The sequence below is a fragment of the Archocentrus centrarchus genome, chromosome 21, assembly GCF_007364275.1.
Source record: "Archocentrus centrarchus isolate MPI-CPG fArcCen1 chromosome 21, fArcCen1, whole genome shotgun sequence".
NCBI classification, from domain to species: Eukaryota; Metazoa; Chordata; class Actinopteri; order Cichliformes; family Cichlidae; genus Archocentrus; species Archocentrus centrarchus.
The window spans coordinates 17,718,419-17,735,515 of NC_044366.1; the positions used below are offsets into that span (position 1 = coordinate 17,718,419).

Consider the following 17,097-nt stretch of genomic DNA (forward strand, 5'->3'; position numbering starts at 1 on the left):
TTTACTTTGATTACACAAACATGTAGGAGTAGGTAATCGATAATGGGTATTGATTTGTAAATAAGAGCTTATTACCTCCACCAAGGAGATAATGTTTTTTGGTAGCATTTGCAAGCGTGCGTGTCCATCATTCTGTCTGTAAACATGATAGCTCAAAAAGCTTTGAATGAATTGTGATAAAACTTGTAGGGGACTAGAGTGGGGGTCATGTTAACATCCATTCAAGTTTGGCTTACATTATACCAAGGTCTTCAGTGTCAACTTAATGATTTATTTGACCTTGATGAAGAGGTCAGAGGTCCAAAGTAATGTGATATTTGGAATCCCCATATATAATTTCCTGTATGTCTATATGTTGTCAATACAAACAATGGTAGTAAGAAACATAGTTTAAAATAGCTCTATATAGTTTGACCTTCAGATTTAGTTATTGACCTTGAAGGAGTGGCCAGAGATCAGATATGACATATTTTAAATCTTTATACAGCACTTTCTATATGTTGACAATACACACTATACTTATAAGAATCATAGTTTCTAAGTTATGAGGCTTTTTGTCAATTTTCAACCAATAAATCATTAAGGCCCTTGGTGGATGTAAGCCAAATTTTAATTGTTAACATGACCCCACTCTACACTCCTACAAAGTTTTATCAAAATTCATTCAAAAACATCTTGAGCTATTGTGTTTACAGACAGAATGACAAGTAAAAACTACCAACAACATAACTTCCTTGGTGGAGGTAACCAGTGTTAGGGTTTTGTTTTTGTTTTTTTAAAGCGTCATCATTCATGTTGACCTCTTGCTCACTTGTATATGAAGCCATCTGCTGTAAAATGTAACTGCTTTACCATTTTAGGTGAAAAGCGGAAGGAAGATTTATTCCAGTAAATTGCATGTTAGATGATAAATTGGTCATATTTTAAAAAGGTTCAGAAGATCCTGACCTTGACACAACATTTGCTTCCAGTGAGCACCAGTGGATGAGCTATAGCATTAATCTTATTAATCAGCGACCAGAAACCATCAGCATTTTTTGAGTTGAATTAAATGACAAGCTAAATGAGCAAGCTCAAATTTCAAACAATACCCGGATTTTTCTTTAATTGGATACGATAAGAGAATCCTTTATTCGTCCCACATTGTGAGAAATTTCTTTAATATTTTCTTGTATAATGTTAAATGATACTTGATTGATTTCAAAAATAAATGACAAATTGAGGTGCACACAGTCCTTATTAGCAGCCTGGATAATGTCTGCTCACTGTCACAGTGGGTAACTTTTCAATGTGTGCTCAATTTGCAACAGCCATTTTGTTAATGATTTTGGCCATCTATTTAGGCAGTTATTTAGACCCCTTTATGTAGATGACAGGGAAGAGAGCCTTAAGTTTCATTTCAGTGGTCTTCTGGGACATAAAAACTAAAGAGTCATCACTCAAATCTGATAAAAACTGCTTGAGAGTTGGGGACTTTTTTCCAAACTAAGTTTCATTATGACTAACAGCAGTTTATGTGTTGTAGTGCTGGGGCACCGCTGCAAAAACAAAGAGCCTAAAAATCTGCCGACGAGCGATGAGGAGCACGTTTACCCTGCGGACACGTGCGGAGTAGCTAATGATGTCAGGCTCACGCTCATGCAACGGTTCTTTAAAGACGTATGTGACTCACAGAAAACATTGATGCCTATACACAAAAGATTAAAAAGGCTCAGATCACAGATATGAATTTGTCTTTTGCAAAATTGATATTGATATTTGATATTGATATTTATTTTAAATATATATCATTAAAGTGAGAGTCTCCATCTGCAGATGTTCTTAGGAAAATGTAAGATGTTGATAGTCCTAGCTAAAAAATATGTCTAAAATGTTTGGTAGTGACATTTATAGGCCTCTGTGACGTTTGTCTGGGTACAAAGCATATTAAGATGCTTTTACTGAGAATGGCTTGGCCTTGCTAGTTTGATTATTATGCCAGCCTTGTGTATTATTGTCCAAACAGTGATTACATTGGTTGACTTGGATATGTTAAATGAAAAACTGACCATTCAACCATTCCTTCTTATTCTCAGTGAAAAGCTGCCACCTTTACTTACCTGATAAAACATAAGTAACATGAGCTTATTTGTTGACATTTGTTTTATGCAGTTTGTTAAACTCTGTTTATTTCTCAGCACCTTAGCATAAAATAAACAAATACTCCTTGAAAGTGGGAGTCTGAAGATGTATTTGTATACTCTAATGGATGTTTTTTCTCTCTTATGAATTCTATAGAGTTCTTGTCTGCAGTCGGTGTCAATAGGGTGGGATGGTGGTGTCTACGTCCAGACCTGTGGACACACTTTGCATATAGATTGCCATAAGTCATACATGGAGTCTCTGAGGGTGAGAAAAAAGCTTGACCTTAGGGAATAATTGGTTACTTTATTGGCAGAAAGTCGAGTAGTGACTATTTTGTCAATTGGTTAATCATTCAGACCATTAGTCAAGCGTAAATATCACAATTCCCACTTGTCTTTTTTCTTTTTTTTTGTGCCATATTTAATTAGAAATTATGAATACACGATGATGGTTGGAGCTAGATTCTTATATATTGATGCTTTTCAACTGAAAATACAGTTTGGATTTACTTCTGCATGCAAACTATAAATTTCTAGCCTTAAGAAAGTCCAGTGACTGTTCTTCCAGTTCCGCTTAACTTTTGAGTTTAGATTTCATAGGTCACATTTCATGGATTTTTTTTTTTCTTTCTTTTTTTTTTTAAACTCTCCCAGAATGACCAGGTCCTCCAGGGTTTCTCTGTTGACAAGGGTGAGTTTACATGCCCACTATGTCGACAGTTTGCCAATAGTGTCCTTCCCTGTCGCCCTGGGAGGGGCACAGAGGCCGGTGCCTGGCACACACCCACAAACAAGAAGACATCTGTGCTTGTAAAAGAGGTGGAAGAACTTCAGGAGAAACTTGGCCTTTTTCCAGTAAGTTTGGTAATTAAACCAGACATTTAATATTAAAAACAACCATTTTCTAAATCTGTTCTCTGCATTTACTGGCTAGTGACCACAGAGGGAGTAATTGTAATTACTGGATGGGGATCAGTATATACTACAATACACAGATCACTATATACTACAAATGGGGTCTTTTTTTCAGATAGACTATTCTTCTCTTTTTTTTTTTTTTTTTTTTGTCATCTCACTGTTTGACCAAAAGTGATGCAATTTTTACACCTGTAAATGTCTCAAATATCAGTGCTTTTGCTCTTTTTAACCTTTTGTTTCCAAATAATCATAAACCAAGTAATAACTGGGATGTACAGCTTGAACAGCCTTTAAAAATGCTGAAAACTTTTTTAAAAAAATGACACGTTTTTGTGATTTATCAAAATTTTTAAAAATCATTATGCACCCATGCAACATCCATTTTCAGCTTTCTTATTACCACCAACTAGATTGACTTAATCTCTTCCCAATTTATTACTGACAGTATGACAAAATAAAATGGAAAAATTTTACAAAGGTTTACTTATCTGTGTGTAAATTTTTATTTTATTACTGTTTTACAAATGCTGAAAGCCATCTGCTGCATGCTTAGAAATCTAAACTGTTGGAAAATTAATGCATTTTAGACTGAAAGTTCAGACCAAACAGGTCTTTGGACATAGAGAGAAAAAAGTATCTAAATAATTACCATAAAGTATTATGGAGATCTATATGAGCCACTCTTATTGGAGCTTGATGATCACTTATAACAGCTTTGTGCTGCTGATAAATGCAGTCCTCAAACAAATTAAAGGAACATTTTGAAACCAGATCAGATTTCAATGGGGAAAATGAATCATGCTGGATATCTGTACTGATATGGATGTTTTAGAAATGGACAGATGCCACATCGTTTGATGGAAATTCAAATCAAAGTGAAAAATTATATGGCAGACTAGTCTATTTTGCCAAAATGTCATTGCAGCAACTCAAAATGGTACTCAGTAGTTTGCATGGCCCCCATGTGCTTGTATGCATGCCTGACAACATCGGGGAATGCTCTTAATGAGACAATGGATGGTGTCCTCGGGGTCTCCTCCCAGATCACTATATACTACAAAAAATAAAAGATTCTGATTCTGATCTGGACCAGGGCATCACTGAGCTCCTGCACAGTCTGAGGTGCAACCTGGCAGTGTCAGATGGACCAAAACATAACGTCCCAGAGGTGTTCTATTGGATTTAGGTTAGGTGAGCGTGGGGGCCAATCAATTGTATCAGTTCCTTCATCCTCCAGGAACTGCCTGCATACTCTTGCCACATGAGGCCAGGCATTGTTGTACACCAGGAGGTACCAGGACACACCGCACCAGCGTAGGCTCTGACAGTGAGTTGAAGGATTTCACCCTGATACCTAATGGCAGTCAGGGTGTGGTCGCCTAGCCCGTAGAGGTCTGTGCATCCCTCCATGGATATGCCTCCCCAGACCATCACTGACTCACCACCAAACCAGTGGAGCTGAGTGATGTTACAGGCAGCATAACGTTCTCCATGGCTTCACTAGACCTTTTCACGTCTGTCACATGTGCTCAGGGTGAACCTGCTCTCATCTATGAAAAGCACAGGGCACCAGTGGTGAACCTGCCAGTTCTGGTATTCTATGGCAAATGCCCTTCGAGCTCCACGGTGCCAGGCAGTGAGCACAGGGCCCACTAGAGGACATCTGGTCCTCAGGCGACCGTCACGAAGTCTGTTTGTTCTTGTTTGGTCAGAGACAGTCACACCAGTGGCCTGCTCGGGGTCATTTTGTAGGGCTCTGGCAGTGTTTTATTCTGTTCCTCCTTGCACAAAGGAGCAGATACCAGTCCTGCTGATGGGTTAAGGACCTGTTCAAGAAAATAATGGCACCAAGCAGATACTTAGGGACTTTATTGTCAGTACTTTAAAATGATAACTTTATTTTGTAAGGAGGGGGGAGGAGCTTACCATTTTAAAAAAACCGAAGTTGTCTTAGGTTAAGCAGTATTTTGACTTAACTTTGCACTTTTTGTTGTTAATCTCCAAGACGGAGTCCAACTTGAGTAAAGAGATGGAGTTGGTAATCAAAGACATCAAGAATACCACGCAGAAGAAATACATGGACTATGGCAAGAACCCTGGGTCCCCTGACAATGATTTTCTCTTCATGTATTCAGTGGCAAGGTAAGAGCCAAAAAATGCTAATTTACAACCATTTATTCTTAGATCTAATGTGTGACTGCATTGAAAAACCACAATTTTTGAAACGTTCAGAGAAAAAATATAGGGATAAGGTGAATATGATTAAATTCAGAAATTATCAGCAATGTTAGTGACCCTTGGAGATGTGGAAGGGGTATCATCTATTAAACTGGTTGCTAGTGGTGTGCCGCACTGTTACTGCTCAGCCTTTCTGGAAAATAATACTGCCCACTGTCATTCAGTTCAGAAGCCTCAATTCAGCTTCTGTTGTTTGTGAATTAGTAGTCTCTTTAACCTGCTCTTCACTTTTGAGGGATGCTGCAGGGGTCATGGTAGTTTGTCTATTCAGTTTATGAAGACTGTGATTGTCTTGTTACTCCTTTTGTTACTGTTCTGTATGTGTGATCTTCATAAACAGAATTCTTCTGAATTAATTTGTGTGCATCAAGCAGACCTTTGACCCTATGGCAGTTTGGAGCTGAGGATAAAGGGCTTTGTGAGACTCTGTACTTAAGTAGCTGAGCAGAGTTTGTCTTTTGAAAAAAGACACCCCCCTCAAAAAGGTTGTAGTCAAAGGAAATCTGTTGTTTGGGATTTTATTTATGCATTTATAATTGCCATTTTGCCTGCCATATGGTCAGAAATACAGAAAAATGCATACATTTTTTTCCGGTAAGGTAAAACAGATTTAGGCCCTTTACTGTGTGTGAACTGATCAGACTTAAATGCACAGTCACTCCATCCAAAGGCTTTCCTGAGCCAGGAAAGCCCCAGCTGTCGTGCTGGTGCTCAGAGTACCGATTGGTGCAGACTGTTGTGGTGAAAAGGTAAACAAGCCTTTATTTATCAGCTGATCTACATTCTATCTATTACCTGTGGTGAGCTGTGAATACTGACCGATTTAGGAAATTATAACATTTATTATATATTATATACTGATGAAATTTATTACATTTTTGCATTGGTACTTCCTCAGAAATAAATTTATAAAAAAAAGAAATTACTACAACTCTAAGAACCTTGTTAGGAAATTATGGTAGTTCTATGTATAGAATAAGCAGTGTTTTTTCAGACTTTTAGTACCACTGTGATATTACAAACAAGTCTTGTCATGAAAGGATGAAATTATGGATTTGGCAGAAGTTTTCCGTTCAGCTGGAAAAGGATGAGATATTAATACTTATTTTATTCAGTGTCCTTCCAACCTTCATGGATTCTTTTGATTCACTGCTTTACTTCTTGGAGGTCCTCTTTCCACACAAAGTTACACATTTTTACACACTTGAACACACCACTGACTGTTGACCAGTGACGTGCAGTCAGGGGAGGCAGGTGAGGCACGGCCTCACCTGTCATCGTGGAAATATAAAATTAAAAAATAAATTAAATGGTTATATTCATTCAGTGATTTGTATTTTAAAGTTCTTTTCCATTTAACTACACCATTTTTAGATTAGTTTTTTCAAAATCGCTGAATTTTCGCATTTGCCGGTCAAATACTAAGAGACGAACGGTGAGGCACCAGCCCGGCGAGCCGCACCACGGATTGCGCAATCCGTGGTGCGGCTCAGTATAGTCATTGCCAATGACTACTAACTGTGCTGGCATGCTATGCAGTGAGACCGGATTACTTTCCCTTTGCATGTGGCTATTAAAATGTTCTAACACTTTTACTATATGAACTAAATTTCTATATTTTAGCTGGTGTATATAATGCACAGTTTTTTTTTTTTGTTTTTTTCATTAACAACTGTATGTGTGTGTAATGCATTCTTGTGTTGAGCGATCATGAAACTGCTGCGAAGAGACACTAGGTGAGGCACGCAGTTCTCGTGCCTCATGGTAGGGGGCGCTGGTGATCCCAGGGACTCTACGACTCCTCCGCGGCAAGCTACCATAAACAGTTTAGCAAGGCCAGTTAGTTTTTCCTGTTGCTTGGCCTTATGTTCAACATTGAAGATTACATAACTCAACTGAAAGAATTTTCTAAACTGGACTTTCAATCGAAGCAGAAGATAATAATTAAAGGAAGACCAACACCGGAGCTAAAAGGTTTGCTTCAGACTATGTTAATGTTAAACAAAACAACTGTTGCCAATCAAATGGTGAATAAGCTATATGTTTGTAAATCTGATGTGATGACGTCAGTGCCTCACCAGTCACGACCCTCACCGCACGTCACTGCTGTTGACTGCAGTAGTATAAGCACCTTTTTGCTCTTCTGTTTGTGTGATAATGCCAGATCCTCAATTTGAATAACAATGATCCTTCATTCAAAAACACAGCAGAATCATCTATTTAGTGTGGACAGTCTTACTTTTCTAGGTTTTTACTGCTGAAAGGCTTCTTAAACACCAATACTGAATTTCATTACCAGCTTTTAAGCAGTACACCAGAAATTTGTACCAAACTGTGCAGAATAATTAGCATTTTTCTCAGTTACTTAGAGCTGTTTCTTTTTGAAGGCCAATAATGAGAAGTACAAAGTGTTTTCTGGACCAGCATAAGCAGCTTTGTCACCTGTAGTCTGTAGTAAAATTGTGCCGACTCTTACCGTCTCCCCACTTGCTAGGTCTGGTTGAATACAGAGTGATTACACACTCTCTGAATACATCTTTCAGGTGTTCCTTCTTAAGCTCGCCAAGTCCCAGTCTCTGTTCTGCTTGTTCCTCACTGGCACATATTCACATGTTTCACAATCTTGTGTTGTCTTGGGAATAAATAGCAGTGGGCAGTGCATACGATGCAGCTACAGCATTTCAGTTTAATTTTGGTATTAATTGCATCATCCCTTAGCCACAAAACATAATGGAATAAGCTGGAAAGTAAAAATTACACAGTGCTTTCTTCATTTTTTTGTGTGTTCTCAGCAGACTGGTCACAGGTAAGAGAAATGACTGCCCTCCAGTTCACCTTGGGGTCTCTGACTCCACCCCACTCCCATTCCAAAAAACTTTGCCCTTTTTGAAGCGTAGCCACCGAGGCCTTTTGCCCACCCAATGCTGTGGTTCCCTCAGCCATCCACCCTGAACAGAATGATCCCTTGAGTGTGTCTGGGTGCCTGTTGGCTCTCTGAAGTTCAATGAACAGCGCAAATTGCCTGAGGAGTGGAAAATTCCTCTGTCACAGGGGTGCTCTTATCAGCAAAAGCCAGATGGAGCTTCACCGTGGCTGCATTATCTATGTGAAATTGCTTTTTCTCCCAGGAAACCCGAGGATTTGCCCCCTCCTCACCGGCCCACAGGAAGAAATAGCCAGTGGTAGGCTGAAAACAGGCCCAGATCAGTGTTATTTTAGTGATGCTTATCTGTTTTTACCATCTATGCACTTTCTATTTTTTCACTGTTTTAGTTCTTTGTGTGAAATTGTGTGAATTAATGTTCACAAGAAAAATATGTCTGTGCATGAGAAGTACATATTGGGGATTATGCGCGAACTGTAGTCGGAAAGGCTTTTATGCTAATGGTCTAGCTTGTGCAAAATCAGTCTTGGAAAGCTGTCATTTATTTGATACGGAATTGCTGCTGCAAAACAGGCGCATTAAATGGCAAATGGCTTGACTAGGCAGCATCCTTCATCTTCCTAATCAAATTGGTAAAAGAGGCAGGCTATGTAACCAAAAGCTGAATATGATGATCCTCAGCCATTTATGCCAATACACACACCCTCCCTTGCAGACATTCACACTCGCTGCTCTTGTGCCCTTGTGCTCGTGTGCCTTTTTTTCCCCTTAAGTGGCAAATGGCTCAGTTTATACATAAATAAGACCGTGTTAATACCAATAAACATGCATTTTGAGTGAAATGTTGCCATATAAATACCCACTAATTGACAGACTTTATTTGATTGAAGATTATCAGCCAACTTTCTATGTTCTCCTACGTTAATATATAGGTGGCACCTGCTGCTATATGATTTTTAGTTGATGAAAAGCCAGTGTGCGTGGTTGCCACACAGTACAGTGCAGAGTTTAAAAAAAAGCTGTGTGGATGGTATGACTGAGCAGGTCTCTGCACTGCTGATTAAACCAGAGCTGGGTCATTAATTCAGCACACAAGTAAGATGAGGCCTGCGGCATGGTGCTGTATGCATTAATGGTATGTATTATAATATTTCTTAAATTTAATATGCTAAGTTGTGAATGCACTATTGAAAACATAGGGAAAACATCAACAAGGAGCAAAAGATTCTTTGATTGATGATGATTAGCAAAATCAATCTAAGCTATGATGTCATCAAAGATCTAGAAATTTAGTCTGGCATGCTCATACAAATTTGTAATTGTTGCTGTAATAATTTTCAGTCACTTCTTTTTCTGTCAGAAATGGCCAGCACAGTTGAATCTGTGCTCTCTGACATATCCCTGGGTTATGGTGTTTAAGTTTTATTAGACCAGTGAAACTTTCCCCGGTGTGGGTGTGGGTGTGTGTGTTGATGTGTTGAACTGTCTAATATGTGTACCTTCTGCCTAATAATGCTCATGACCCTGTCACCTCAGGACCAACCTGGAGTTGGAACTTGTGCATCGAGGAGGAAACTTGTGTTCTGGAGGAGCCAGTGCAGCTGCCAAACGCTCGTGTCTCAGTGAGTAGCTACTCCCGCAAATATTCCTATTTTATATATATTTAAAGTAATTTTTAATTAGTTTTATATACATTGTATTTGGTCTGTGTTCCACACAAAGTGTGACACTTATGGCCCAGTGCTACTGCATTTTTAAATGTTAATAACATTATAATATGAAGAAATTCTAGTGACCACTTCCCCCATTATCTCTATTTATTTTTACATTAATAACAAAGTCAAAACATCCAAAACGCACATAAAATGAAAAACAGTCTGCATCTCCTATCCAGTATATAGCAGTACATATATTAAAAAAAAAAAAAAAAATCCCAGGAAAGGGTAAGAACATAAAAAAAGTTCACAAAGTTCAAAAATGGTCCCCAGGCCTTTTCAAACTCCCCTCCCTTTGTTTGTCCTTTAGTATTGTTATGCCCCGTCTTGGAGGTAGGAAGCACAACATAAAAGTTAAAAGGGAGTGCCTACCCCGGTTCCCAAAGTCTAACCAGAAGTTCACAGTTAAAGGCCTTGTTTATTAATACATGCTTGAGAGCAGAATATTTATAACTGAAAGTGAGCTACTCCAGGGTGAACCCAGGACAAAATAACAAACCAGCTATATTTCAAAGAACAGTGCTGTGTAATACATTATTTTTTGTAGTGGAAGATTTGATGACCTTTTTATGATCACTTGTACTGAGTCTGTTAACAATTCATTTTTCTTAATAATTGTTATATGTAGGAGTGCCACAGTTCTGAAATGTACACAGAAAGTATGATGCAAACTACAATAGCATGTCATAGTTTTGTCTTCCTGTGCAGTGATGCTCACGTGGAGCTGTAAATGCTAGTTAAAGCACACTGGTCTGGTGAAAGCTGTCATTTTTAAAGATCCTCCAATAATGAGGGAACTGGAATTAGAGTTAGGGGCATAAGGTTTTGGACACATTGTTATGATTTTGCCACCGTACACTACCAAGGTGGATTTTTAATTAAAAAAAAAAAATCAAGATCTAATAGGCATGCACACTTTCACCTTTAACTTAGTGGGTTTAACAAAAGTATTGCATGAACTGTTTATGAGTACAGCCATTTTTATACATATTGCAGTTTTTTGGGATTTTACCAAGTTATAAATTAAATTTAGTTGTGGAGAATTGTTCCACCTTTAATGATATATCATGTTTACAGTGTAAGGCAAAGTTGATGCAGGAAAAAATGCAGTCTCTTCTTAAATAAAATGTGGATCTTATTTGGTGCAATGTCAGATTAGGAAATGTATTTTGCTGTTTCAGATCACAGTTACACTGACATGTATTACTACAGGTGGATGCATGTCATTTTCCATCAGCTGCTATGTAATAAATTGTCTGACTTGCAGTCAAACCCATTTGTGCATTTGACTTCTATAGCTGAACCACCAAATAAACAAACAGAGGGTCGATTAGAAATGGCAGGAAAGGATAGATGCTGTCCCAGGTGAGCAGTTGGGAGCAGTCGGGGTAAATGAAGCTGACAAATGGGTCAAGTGCTGACTTAGTTGATTGTGTCACAGCTGACAAGGGCATGTGTCTAGGACAGGATGAAAACTGATCTTAGCTTTAATCTCAAAGGAAAATCAGACCATTAAAATGATTTATCAGTTCTTAGAACGCAAATTAATCTCAGATGTAATTGGTTGTAAAATATAAGTGAATGAAGGGTGGAGTATTGCAATAGGAAGTGTGGATTGTGAGTCTGGGGAGAGTTAAGGTTGCTGTGTAGCCTACATCCCATTTTCGATTTGTTTAATTGTTCTGTCAAAGTTGCGGCTGCTGCAGTGAAATGGCCTGTCATCCCTGAGTGGCTGAAAAGAGATTTCACATCAGAGGTTTGCCATTTTTGAGCTACATTAACCATGTAGCCATGCTGACAGCCAAATTTACTCAGTTGCAGTACATTAGTGTTCATTCTTCTTAGGGAAATGAATTTAAAGGAAAACGGCCGACGTTGGCTAACTGTGAGAGCCCATGGGGGTTTTCCTAAGCTTGTTTCCCAGAAGGCACTTGGTCTTTTCAAATGGTGAGGATATGATCAACCACAGGAGCAAGCTCGCTTCAATTCCCCTGAGATGAGCTAAATCAAATCTACAAAGTCCAGCCTTCAAAATGGCATCGGTTCTGGGTTTTATTAAACTGAAAATATTTGAATTAATCTTGGGGACTACATGGCTCCTACTGTGCAGGGACATTAAAAGCAAATCATGCTGACCTCAGTCGTGTAGTCTTCTAGTGCGCGGTGAGTGTTGACAGCGGTATTTGTGTTCTTTGAGTGTGCGTGGCTGATGTGATTTTATGTGAAGACCACTATGCCATGAGATGTGAGTATACAGCAGAATTCCCTCAGTGAAACTCTGTGCTGATGGTGTGAAAGATCTTCTTCATAACATTTATGACATTTTAAATGGTTATAGTTTAATAAATCAAATGTCTGACTGGGTTAATTTTAGCTGCTTTGATTTCAGGTTTCGGGCTTTTAAGATTTTACCCACTGTCCATCCGGCTGTCCATCTACTTAACCGCTTATCTAATTCAAGGTCCTGTTCTCTCCGGGTACTCTGGGTTTAAAGCCAAAATTGAGAGCTAATTATGATTTAGCTGTTTTGTGACACCAAAAAAAGGGAAAATCAAAATGAGGGCAGGTTGTTCAGTAGGATTGATCACACTGAGTAAAGAGCTGTTAGCAGTGCCAGAGAAGAAGTCCTAGAAGAGCACAGCAATTAGCCAAAGGAGCACCGCAGTCTTTAGCTCATCTCAGCATTCAGGTCTTTTTTCTACCTGTTTGGCACAGGCCTCTCACTCCCAAAGTAGTACTTCTTTATCTTAAACTCTCCTCTTTCCCTTTGTGTATTGCATTTGTTTCTGAATAGTGAGCTTTACTGTTAATACTGATTTGCAGCAACTAATAAATGTTGTTTTCTGCCATGACTCCAGTCTTTCAGTTATATATTACACAAGGAAACAAGATTTTAATTTCTGACGCTAGCATAGGGAGTGACAGCCGTCACTGGATTCACCTCTCCTCTATTCTTTGTCTCTACCAGGTTAATTCCTGGTAAGAGGTGAGTACCTATTTTTTACCTGTGGAGGGCAGTGTTGCTCCAAGTATAGGTGGGTCACACACAAGTCAAATTGTAATGCTGATTCTGTGAAGTAGTTTGCTGCATTACAGCATGATTCATTGTCAAACAGAATCCAGCAAGATTCATGTTGGTCATTATAAAAGTTGGGCAGAAAGGTGTTGCACATATGTATATGTATCTTACATCGAGACTTGTGGTTTATTGGAAGTAGTATCACATTTCATGTGTTTCACATCTGATTGTCTTAGTTTTAATTTTGAGGTTGAGTTTAGATTTAGGAATGTCAGATTAGTTTGTGCCTGTACTTTGAAATATATTAGCTAAAATCTAAATAGTAGGCTATTTCGCTGTCTTTTGTGTCTTGCCATAAATTTTGGCACTCGAAATGGGTCCAGACAAAGACAGTTGAGGCTCTGAGGTGTCCTGCTATTAAAAGCCTGTGTATAAACGTGCAAAAGTGTGTGCACAGGAGGTCTGTCTTCATGTTCCATTAGTTTCACAACGAACAGGTGCAGCCCGATTGAAGAGTTTGCTCAAGGCTATTGAAATCAAGCAGGAGTCCATCTGGCCTGGCCTGGTTTTATCTGAGCCAAGCATTAGTCTACAGTCAGCTCGAGTCAAGTGCTTTTATCGTTTGAGCTACATTGAATGCTGCCGTGACAGTAGACACAGAGATAAACCTCATAATAATGGCACGTTTTGTCTTTGCCTCTTTCAGATCAGCTGTTCCACGTGTTGGCCATGCACATGCGTCTGTACAGCATCGATTCGGCCTACAACCCCTGGATGAAGTTGACTCAGATTGCACAGAATAAAGAGGCAGAGTGAGTGATGTAAAGTCTTAAGTACCTCCTGTAACAGTAAATCTATAAATCATTTCATATATTGCTCATACCTTCCAGGCTTTACTGCTTCTCACACAGCCCCCCCCACATAAACATGCAATCATAGTGCCACTCTGTCCTCTCTCTAAACACCACCATTTCCTCCTGCCCCCAGCCGCTTTTCCTCCACACAAAGAGGAGCTAAAAACAGAAAAGGGACCATGCTTGGTTTCCATAGATACCAATAATTGCTACATCTAGCAAATTACCGGGCACTCCACAGAGAGCAAAACGACCCTTTTGAATTCACTGTACTGAGAAACAGCGGCATCACACCGACACCGCACCAGCATCGTGCTTTGGCTTTCAACTGTCCACCTAGTTTCAGCAGAAACCTGTATTTAACAAGGCATTCATTCACTAACACACATACAGACACACGTCTTTCTTAGCTTTGGATAACTACTTTACATTTGAACATCTTAAATGTATGTACGAGTTTTCTTCCATGCTGTAAAAGAAGAAAAAATCATTTCAGCAGTTAACAGTACAGTATAAGCCTTTGCAACCTTTCCTCCCTGTTAGTGTTGTAAGACAGCTTTTACACTTGTTACTGTTTAAGTGCTCGCAGCCATACGGTACTCTCAGTGGACCCATTTGCTGTTTAAAAATACTTTGTTAGGGTTTTGGGAGGAGCAGTGTCATTGACACCCTTAGGCAGTCAACCTGATACAGTCTGGTTAAATAGGACAGAGAGAGATGTTTCTACATAGATGTGAAACATAGGTCTCACCGTATTATTTATGATCAAATCAAAAGCGTATTCCAGTAAAATTTGTTAGATAGGAGGCAAGGTTGAAAGCTCTCTTATATAAGGCTTTTTTTCAAGTGCACACAGGAATTAACTGGCGAGTGGTTTGGTAATGGAAGGTATTATTCTTTAAGTGCAGTTCCTCTAGTACAAAACCCCCGAGGCCTTTCAAGGATAGAGTGGAGATGGGGACCTCGCTAAATTGTCAACAGAACAAAAGACATTTAAATGGAGATGTCACGGCACACAAATTGAATATGTAACTCGGGCTGCATTAAAGATACAAGGAACGTCTTTTCAAGCCTTGTATTAATTCAGCACATTTACACAGCAGGACCTTTGTTCTCATACCTCTTTTTTTTAGAGCCCTTTTCACATATTCAATAAATAGCATTGCTTCCTTTATCTACCTGCTTTATAGATGGCTTTTTACCAGTCAGACAAAGGTGACTTTCACACAGATGTTCCTTATTACTTTATTAAAATGTTGCGGCATGTTTACAGGCAGAGAAGCTCCAAAATTTGCATGATATTTCTACCACAGGTTGGATCTTGAAACATATTTTGCTGGTGAAGCTTAGAAACCATTGTGAGCACAGGTGACGCTCACATCTGCTTCTGATCCTAAAACTGCAAAGATATTTTTAAATCAGATTTATCATTTAAACTATTAGAAAATGAATTCAGCGACAAGTCTTAGTTTTGATAAGTTAAATTATCTTCACGCTAAAATATTGGTGTGTGTGTGTGTGTGTGTGTGTGTGTGTGTCTGAAAAAGACCCATGTAAAACTAGAACAGCTCATATTTACCATGAAGAAAGCACCCAGTTTTAGTTGATAGTGATGCATGTGCTTCCCAGGGTTTTTTTCCCTTATTACTATAGCTATTTGACTTGAGATGAAACTTTTTATTATGCTTTTTATTTTTTCTTTTCAGTTCCTTTGATGAAGAAAGGCCTGAGGTGCCCATGCTGTTTCGAGACGTCCCGTCACTTCTGATTATCTTTGTGCTAACGATGCCACAGCCTCTGCGTAAAGGTACAGTAATTCTTTCTGCATTATGATACTACAAGACAGCAGGGGCTTTTTCAGTGGATGCTCTGTAAGGGCAGCCCCATTATCAGTCGTAATCCAGGCTGTGAGCTGAGAAGAAGCATTTCACGTCTCTTATCTGTGCTGCTGTTGCTGCTTTGGCTGTGGGGGATCAGGAAGACATGACCCTTGTGATGGGAAAGCTCTCACCTCCTTTGTGTGCCCTTCATTTCTGGCTTGTTGCTGCATCTGCTCTACCTTACTTCTAAACTGTGAAGAGCCACCCCAGAGACCTAAGTGGAAGTCCATTTAATTATGGAATTGGGTTGGCTGGTGGCAGGAACCATTTGTGATTTTTTTTTTTTTTTTTTTTTTTTTTTTTTTTTTGAACATGAAAAAGGCGGATTAAATAGAAGGACTAGCTTGGAAGATCTGTAATTTAGTTAGATATTTTTTAAATTAAGAATTCAGTTGTTTTAAGGATTGCCAGATTGTTGTCAAGATGGTGTTGTTTAATAGCATGTGACACATTACTGAGGATATAGAATGTTCTGGAAGATGGAGAAAATCAGTTGTATTTCTTGCGTGGTGTGAGATGCTCATTAGATGTGTTTTCAGATGGATTCCTTTATGAGAAATGGAGTGGGATGTTATCTGTCCCCAAGAGGTCTGTTACATGTGATTTCTATAAAGGGAATGGCCTGCTTTTTAAAATGCGGCGTTTAATTGTGTGTAGTGACACTTGTCACAGTGATCAGTACAGAAGCTGTCAGCAGCCCTTTTTCTACAGAAGAAAACAGATTGCACTCTTTGTTGCTCTTCTCGGTGGCAAACTTAAATACCTTTCAGACTGCATTTTCCAGCTGAAACACTCTGCTAATTACTTTTACAACACAACGCCCCCTGTGAATAACTGCCGTCCTCCTTCAACCAGCATGGTGGATGCCAGATCTTCCTGAATTCAAAATGGCACAATGCTCACAGTGTCACCTTTTGTCCCTTTCTTTGTAGAGCACTTTACTTGTGTGGTGAAGATGCTGTACAACCTGCAGTTCACTCAGGCTCTGACTGCACTGTCAACAAAGTTCAGCTCAGAGGAAAGGCAGGCCTGGAGCACGTCTGGAGCACTTAAGAAGGTAAAAGTGAAATCCCATTAGTGTTGTTGTGCTTTGTTTTGTTTTTTTCTTCTTCTTTTTTTTTCTTCTTCCCCTTCTCCTTCAGACAAAGTGGTGACTGCAAGACTGCAGGAGGAGACAGAACCACTTGAGTTTGACCTTTCTGCTAGTGATGCAGTATACTGGCCATTTCTTATTTTGTATTAATATTTATTTTCTGGTTTTGGCGTTGTTTATTTTTGGCCTTTTACTTGCATTTCTTTATGTATTGTTTTTACTTTGCCTCTTATGCAGTTTGCCTCCTCCTCTGTAGTCTGTGAATCACCAGTCATTATGTCAGACTTAAGGCCACAAAAAGATGGTCATACTGCAAAGATAATCATGAGCACTAATGACTTCATAAACCTTAAAGTGCTTTTTTTTAGTTTGC

General features: G+C 39.0%; 1 protein-coding gene across 2 annotated transcripts in view; it reads left to right on the forward strand.

The window, feature by feature from the left end:
• Positions 1-17,097, forward strand: part of ubr3 (ubiquitin protein ligase E3 component n-recognin 3) — a 47,798-nt gene that overhangs the window by 24,570 nt on the left and 6,131 nt on the right. For both annotated transcript variants that reach the window (XM_030757759.1, XM_030757760.1), the window contains 8 exons: positions 1,526-1,659; positions 2,278-2,388; positions 2,778-2,978; positions 5,047-5,183; positions 9,700-9,785; positions 13,604-13,709; positions 15,458-15,558; positions 16,564-16,688. In XM_030757759.1, coding sequence (XP_030613619.1) covers positions 1,526-1,659; positions 2,278-2,388; positions 2,778-2,978; positions 5,047-5,183; positions 9,700-9,785; positions 13,604-13,709; positions 15,458-15,558; positions 16,564-16,688 — 1,001 coding nt within the window. The remainder of the gene's footprint in view (positions 1-1,525; positions 1,660-2,277; positions 2,389-2,777; positions 2,979-5,046; positions 5,184-9,699; positions 9,786-13,603; positions 13,710-15,457; positions 15,559-16,563; positions 16,689-17,097) is intronic.